Below are 8,238 nucleotides of genomic sequence, written 5' to 3' on the forward strand. Positions count from 1 at the left end.
CGCCAGGAAAAGAGGCCTGTGGGGGGCCAGCAGGTCACAAAGCATCCGTGGTATCACCACCATGGTATAGGCTGTCTCAGAGCAGGAGAGGCTACCCAGGAAGATATACATGGGGCTATGGAGTACCGGATCTGTCCACACCACAGCCATAATGATTCCATTGCCTACTAGTGTCACTGCATACATCACTAGGAAGAGTCCAAACAGCAGATGAGCCAAGCCTGGGTGTCTGGTGAACCCCAACAGGACAAACTCCGTAACCAAGGTCCGGTTGGTAGAAGGATCACAGGCCATGTCCTTGACCTACAGGGCAGATAACAGAAGAATGCATACACTGCATGGATACTGAAAAGCCTAAGTATTATTTATTTATTTGATGCAATTTCTATCCCACCCTTCCTGCAAGCAGACTCAGGGTAGCTTACAACATTAGGATAAGAAGAAGAGAAGAGATTGTATTTATGGCCTGCCCTTCACTCGGAGTCTCAGAGCGGCTTACAAACTGCTTTCCCTTCCCAAGCAGACATCCTGTGAGGCAGGTGGGGCTAAGAGAGCTCTTTCAAGAACTGCCCTTTCAAGGACAGCTCTTGTCAGAACTATGGCTTGCCTAAGGTCATCCAGCAGCTGCAAGTGGAGGAGTGGGGAATCAAACCCGGTTCTCCCAGATTAGAGTCTGCACACTTAACAACTACACCAAACAATAAAATCAAGAAAAAAACTATAAACTTAACCCCTAGACAATGGTGAACAAACTACATCACAGTTATTTCAGTGGTGCGCAATCCTGATATGCTCTGCATGGGCAGAACTAACCACTTCCCAGCACCATTTTCCCCAATTTAAACCACCACCACCATCATCATCAACCATGCACACGAAAGCTTACACCATGGATAAAACTTTATTCTGGATCCGAAAAGCAATTCCAGATGATGGATACCCTACCTTGGGTATACCGAGGTTGCTATCATTCTGTGTCCTCGAATATTGAAGACCATAATATAGATGGTAACAGAAGGGTAACAGAAAGTATAAATATACAGCAACAGAAAATACCAAATGGTAAGCTCATTATTTATTTATTTATTTAAAAAATGGGCAGTATCATAAGAACATAAGAAGAAACCTGCTGGATCAGATCACTGCTCCATCTAGTCCAGCATCCTGTTCCAACCAGTTCCTCCAGAGGTCCAACAAGGCCTTCCCCTGATGTTCCCCCCTGATATTCAGAGGCTGACTTCCTCTGAAAGTTAGGGTTCTCTTTAATCACCATGGCTGGTAACCACTGATAGACCTCTCCTCCATGAACCTATCTAATCCCCCCCTTTTTTAAAAAAATCATCTTTATTAATTTTAAATTAAAGCACAATCCCCTTTTAAAGCTGTCGATGCATGTGGCCATCACTACATCCTCTGGCAGCGAATTCCACATGTTGATCACTCGCTGTGTGAAGAAGTATTTCTTTTTGTCTATCCTGAATCTACTCCCCATCAGCTTCATTGGATATCCTTTTTAGTATTTTGTGAGAGGGAGGGAAAGTTCTCTTTGTCAGCTCTGTCCAGCCCATGCACAATTTCATAAACCTCTATCATGCCCCCCCCCCAAGTCGCCTCTTTTCTAAGCTGAAAAGTCCCAGACTCTTCGGACTTTGCTCATAGGGAAGTTGCTCCAACCAGCCTCCAATCATCTTGGTTGCCCTCTTCTCGACTTTTTCCAGCTTTGTGAAGTCTTTTGGGAGGTATGGTAAGGAGGCTCCCGTAACTTCATGTGCAGAACATGTTGTTTCCCTTTTCTGCAATCACAGTTCCACTAACAAAAGGCAGCAATTTCGTCCCTTTGCCTGTGCTTGCTAAATTCCCACGTGTTTCTCCCACACAACAGACTTTTACATAGATTCATTTGTAGAAACCATTCACTGGACTGAATGCCTGTGTTGTTAAGTAGTATTAAATAAGTCATAACGATTGTGTGTTACGTGTGAGGCCAAAAAGAATCTGCCTACTATAGTCAATAAATAGCCCTCTAGATGGATTAATTCAGATGCCACACACAGCAACCTGCTTGGGGTAGGTGAATGATCTCCCATTAGTTCTCTTTTTGCATTGCAAGAATCATGATATGCTCTGTGTGGGCAGAACTAACCATTTCCCAGCACCATTTTCCTCAGTTTAAACCACCACCACCATCAACAACAACAACCATGCACAAGAAAGCTTACACCATGGATAAAACTTTATTGGTTTTAAAGGTGCCACTGGACTCAATTTTTGTTCTACCACCCAACACTGTTCAAGTCATAGCAGAAAAAAACAGTGAAGCTAATAGCAAGGGGGAGGGGAGATAAATTAGATCAGGATAATTGCATGATTTAACACACACATGATCAGACTCAGAACTCACTAAAGTATGCTGTCAAGTCAAGACTGACCCATGGTGACCCCATGAAGATCTGTGAATCTGTGAATCTCCTGCATTGTGCAGGGGGTGACCCTGGAGGTCCCTTCCAGCTCTATGATTCTATGACCTACCTCATGCAGTCTTCAAGACAAGAGACAAGCACAGGTGGTTTGCCATTGCCTTGTTCTACACAGCAGCCCAAGGCTTTCTTGGTGGTTTCCCATCCAAGTACCCACCCTGCTGAACTTCCAGGCTCTGAGAAGATCAGGATAGTTTGGGCTATCAAGGCAACTACCCACTACAGCTGAGCAGATTGCAAAGTGGGGCAATATTACAGTCACCATATTATAGATTTAGGATCATTGGCTAGGATTGGAAGAAACCCATTTACCTTATCCAACCCAGTGAATTAACAGAGAAGCTTACATTTGAACCAGGGACTTCTAGCATATGACTTAAAGCTGGATAACATTTCTAAGTGAATTGAAAGTGGTTTGAGAGAGGCTCCACTGTACACAATGCATTCTTCTAGGTGTCTGGCTCGTCTGTAATTAAAGAGGTTTCGCAGGTTTTCAAAAAAATGCAAAAGCCTCTCGAATGTATTTGCCGGAGGTGAAATAGGATGAAGTGTTAAGGTTGCCAGTAGGCCTGGAGAAAAACAAAGCCTGTCCCTTTAAGAGAGGTTTACTGGGATGTTGTTTACCAGGTGACTTTAATTGCATGCGATGATGAGCTTCAGTTGCCCACATCCTCACATTAAGACTTTATTAGAGGGACAGGACTTTTTCTCCAGTCCGACTGGCAACCCTATATATTGGTCACTAGACTCATACAAGGTTTACACATGAAGTAGTGGAAGGGACGGCACCATGCAAAAAGTAAGCTAGCATGGTGCAAAGATAGTTTCTTCCTCTACCTTTTGCTTGCTGTGCTTATTTTCTAGTTACAAGAAGATTTATAAAATGGGTGAACATTCCTTTAGGCTGTAGTGGAAGGTCATAGTTTGCAATGATCCCCTCTGTAAAAAAATCTGCTTGCCCCTAACCACAGTAGAATCCTGTAAGCCAAATCTCTTGAAATCTACAGAATTGTTGAGCTCAGAGTTTTGCCCTAAAACCTGGATGGCAGCAGGAGGGGAGCTAAGAGAGCACATGCAGTCATTCCTTACCTCCAAGCACCTTGGGGACACCTTGTGTTATCGGTGGAAAACATGCAAGGCAGTTGAAATGATAGAATCCATGTCCTGAGAGATCATGCCATGTACAACAAAACGCTGCCCAAGGGCTGGTTTGTCAGGATCCTTTTAAGAAAAGGAAGAATTGCTTGCTAAACCTGGTGCGAGGCATCCAAGATGCTGAAACTCGCCAACTGGTGGTATATATCGGCTTTGGGCCCCAGTGACTCTGCCCTTGTAGCTGCTGTGGGCGACATTGCATCAGGACTATTCTTGATCTTTCTCCCTCTGGGAATACAGTACCTACTTCAGATGTAATTCTCTTCTGCCGATATGCATCGGTCTAGAAACATCGTACAGAGAGAGATATTGTTACTGAACCCCTCTCTGGCCAGGGCCAATAGTTCATTTTTATGTAGTGCCGGGGGAGCAGAGAACCACTTGTGATTTGTTTCAAGATGTACTTTGGTCACATTAGAGTCACTGAGAAACAGTAATGCCAGGAAAAGGTGAAGGCAGCAGGAAAAGAGGAAGACCCAATATGAGATGGGTTGACTCTTTCAAGGAAGCTAGGGGTCTCAGTTTACAAAGACCTCAGTGAGGCTGTTAACGGGACAATGAGGTGTTATGTACTGAGCTTGTGTTTCAACTGAGTACAGACTTAGCTTCATTTACAGAACAATAGGGGACCAGGATCCTGGAAGGAACCTATTGTACAGGAATTCTTATGTAAATAGCCAATCACGAGGAGTGGGTGTGTGTTGGGTTTGGTGTTGAGCATGCATTTAAGCAGGGCCTCGGTCCTGCTTGGGTTGTCTTTAGTTGAGCTGAAATCACAATAAACTATGAGCTGATCATTCCATGTGTCTGAACCCAGTACATTTCACCAGGGATAGGAGACCACCCTTTCTTACATGTCCAGGGAAATGCTGATCACCACTTTCTGGTCATGAAGCAATTTCTCTCCGGGCCAGTTTGGCCAGGAATCCTGGAGGGTTGTGTTTTGTTTTTGTTATCTTCTGGGCATGGAAAAAGTGTTCCCTCTAAGCCGAGTTAGTATGAGCTAGCTCAGTTTTTTAGCTTCTGGCTCACACATTTTTGTCTTAGCTCAGGAAGGATGGCTCCAGGGCAAACTAATTTATGCAGGGGGCCATGGCTTTGGGGAGTATTTCAAGTATAGCTGATGTGTTTATTCATTGCCTCGGAAACAGCACAAGTGTAATGTCCAGAGAAACCTGACATTTCTAGAACTTTTTCCATTCATGGTTGTTATGTCCATGTGGGACATCCAATGACAGAATTATACAATTAAGTTTTAGAGTGTTAGGGTTTTCACCTTGCAGGGTTGAACGTTTAACCTGCATATTGCTCAACATGCATGGAATGTCAATAACTGTATCGTTTACATGATGTCTTGTTCCCAGGTTGCAGTCACACGTGGCAGATAAAATGGGGGGGGGAAGCGAGGCTATTCCCTCCGGAGGAATTTGACCCACAGTTGTGCGATCACACAATCCTTTGAAGCTGTGGGCGCAGCCCACCACTTTGTGATCAGATGCAGCCATGAGTGAGTCGGGGTGTTGTTTTTTGCCATTTGTTTCCAATGCACTTAAACGAGGAATCGATTATTGCAGGGCTCTTTTTGTAGAAAAAGCCCAGCAGGAACTCATTAGCATAATAGGCCACACCCAACAGCAGGAACTCATTAGCATATTAGGCCACACCCCTGACAGCACAGCTCATTGGCACATTAGGCCGCACCCCCATGTTACCAGAAGTGTGGTTATCCAGCCACACCCACCTTTTGCTTGTTATTCTGTTTACCTTGTTTGTTGTCAAAACCCAGGGCCGTTTTTTGTAGCAGGAACTTCTTTGCATGTTAGGCCACACACCCCTAATGTAGCCAATCCTAATGAGTTTCTGCTGTTGGGTGTGGCCTATTATGCTAATGAGTTCCTGCTGGGTGTGGCCAACTCAGGAGCCAGCCGGAACTCCGTTCCTGTGCGTTTCTGCCCAAAAATAGCCCTGGATTATTATACCTCCGCATTGAGGGCTCCCTATGAAGTGTGCGATAATGCGCATACTGAGAAGGGGGGGGACAATGGCACGGAGTCGGGATGGCCTGATCAGACCATCCCAATGTCATGAGAGTGCGCTGGAGTGATCAGACAGGGGTAAGTCCATCCGTGGCCCATAGGAACCGGTTTGCTACCGGACTTTCCCCAGTGCCTGTTTACTCCACTTCTGCGGCGGAGCAACACGGGTTGCTGACGGCTGCAGGACACTTCCCAGATGTTCATGTCTGATCGCACCCTTTAAATCTGACCAGCATCCGTGCCTATGTCAGGGCTAATTTTGTGTATGATCACAGCCCCAGTTAGGAAGGTTCTGAGACTGGTACCAAAGGCTAACAGGAAACCAGAAGAACCTCTGGAATCTTGGTTCAGGGAAGCTGTCAGAGCAATTGAGGCATCTCTGACCTCTACTTCCTGGACCTTGTGTGGCAGGTTAGGCTTTTGGGGGATCTAGGAAGCAGATAGCACTAGAGGATTTAGGATTGCCAACCCCCACCGGTTTGCCAGGGGTCCCCCATTTGGGGGGGTCTACCCGCCACCGGCCAGATGGTCGGCGGGGGAAGCCCCACCCCCAACACCCACAGCTACCCCTCTCTCTTCCTTTAACTGTGTGGAACCCGTGTTTTCTCCCAAGCCTGATCTCCACTTGAGATCAGGCTTGCAAGGAAATGCCAGCTTCATGTGCTTAAAAGGGAAACGCAGCTGCTCTTAAAGGGGAAACGCCAGCTCCTGCATTTAAAAGGGAAACGCCGACTCCTTTAAGTGCAGGGAACTGCTGTTTCTGGAGATCCGGCATACAGGCGGGTGGGGGGGCGGACGTCCCCAACGTGACGTCATCACGTCGCGGATGCCCCATCCCCTCCAGGAATGACCCCAAAGTCCCCCGCTCCCCGCTGGGGGTGAAAGATGGACTTGGCAACCCTAAGAGGATTCCTGGCCTTTACCTGTGGAACATCTCAGGAAGTTTATGGTGAGTTTCAGAGAGGTGGATTGGCAGTGAAGACAGACTTATCTAGGAGCACTGATGTTGCTGCTGTTCTTCACAAGGGCAGAGGATTGGAGTGTTTCGACCATGGACTTCAGAATCAGAAGAATGGTAGAAAGGTGGTCCAGGAAACAGCTGTCAGTGATAGTTCTGTAACTGCCAGTAAGTGGGACACACTGGACCCATAGGCACAAACAGATTTATCAGACCAAAAAGAATGTGATGCTTCTACACAATTTATTGAAGATTTTCAAGCTGAGAAACCCAGAGCCCCAAACCGGATCACAGCTCCCCTGCCCTCCCAGACAAATCTCAAACAAATTTCCCTCTTTTGTATGCAAAGAAGGCCATTTCCCCCACCATACAGGGTGCAAATTGCAATTGCTTGCAAAGAAACGATTTTGATTGAAATGAAGGCAGGTATCATTTTAGTGGCACAATAATCAGAGAAGCGTTGGAATTTCCTTCCGAATCACAGAGCTCAGAGTTAGCAGCCTGCAGTCCACTCTGCGAGATTTCGTCCTTCGCAGTTTTTTCTCCAAGCCACCCTAAAAGTCAGAGAGAGGGGGGGGAAATATGCATAATCACACAACTGTTCCTTTGATAGCTGCACAGGTATGGAGGGCCTCTTGAGAAAGAGTTTCAGATAGCTTTTGATTAAGGCATCTGTAATTCCTTCACTCAGTTAGTATGCCATAAAGTCATTGGCTGTGATCATACGGAGTGGAAGCTGCGGCAGGCAAACGATTCCCCCGCAGATTAAAGGGACGTGATCAGACAGACACATCTGTCTGGCGTCCCGGAGTCGTTGGCAGGGCATCTCGTTGCACCGCAGGATCGGCGCAAAAAACCACCAGGGAAACGTCAGTAGCATAGGGAACTGTGGGGTGGGTGGGCGGAAGTTTGATCGCGTAAATGCGTGTCAGTTTGCCCCGGGGCAAACAGCCTCACTTCCCGCCCGCAGTTCCTCGATGGTGTGATCGTTGCCATTATGAAGTATGTCTGTAAGATTTCTATTTCCAGAAACCTTAACAATTATGATAGATCAATTTTACATGCTTTCCTCCCATTTTCTTTCAGTCTGTTTACCCTTGTCTCTAGGGAGGGAAGGCAGCACAGCATAGCCTGTCCTTTTCAGGTCATGGAAGCACAGCTGGGTTGGCGTTTGAATCGGAGACCACCAAAGAAGACTCCGGGCTTTTCTGCATTCCCCTTTCCCTCGCTTGTTAGTGCCTGTTTCTTAAAGGTGGGGTTTTTTTCCTGTTCTGCACACGTTTTGCTCCCTCTAGTGGTTAATTCAATATTTCACCGGATTATGTCCAGCATAAAAACCTGCAGATTTAAACGGCAGGTTTTTATGCTGGACATAAACCGCTGTAATATCAAATTGGCCAGTAGAGGGAGCAAAATACATATGGAACAGAAACACCCGCCCAAAGAAACAGGAATTTACAAGTGATGGAAAAGATAATGCAGGAAAGCCCTCTGATGAGCAAAGCAATGGCAAAACCACTTCTCATTTGCCTACATACCATGAGTACTTATCGGCCTTACTTAAGCATTTCGTGTGTGTGTGTGTGTGTGTGTGTATATATATATATATATA

At 46.1% G+C, this 8,238-nt stretch overlaps 1 protein-coding gene across 1 annotated transcript in view; it reads right to left on the minus strand.

Annotated features, from left to right (window-relative positions):
• Window positions 1-7,119: 7,119 nt before the first annotated feature.
• Window positions 7,120-8,238, minus strand: part of LOC107116396 (lysozyme C, milk isozyme-like) — a gene marked incomplete at its 5' end in the record, with an annotated part of 16,336 nt that continues 15,217 nt past the window's right edge. The window contains one exon of the mRNA XM_015418296.1: window positions 7,120-7,180. Coding sequence (XP_015273782.1) covers window positions 7,120-7,180 — 61 coding nt within the window. The remainder of the gene's footprint in view (window positions 7,181-8,238) is intronic.

The sequence above is a fragment of the Gekko japonicus genome, unplaced genomic scaffold (genome assembly GCF_001447785.1).
Source record: "Gekko japonicus isolate JY-2015 unplaced genomic scaffold, Gekko_japonicus_V1.1 scaffold5008, whole genome shotgun sequence".
In the NCBI taxonomy this organism is placed as follows: Eukaryota; Metazoa; Chordata; class Lepidosauria; order Squamata; family Gekkonidae; genus Gekko; species Gekko japonicus.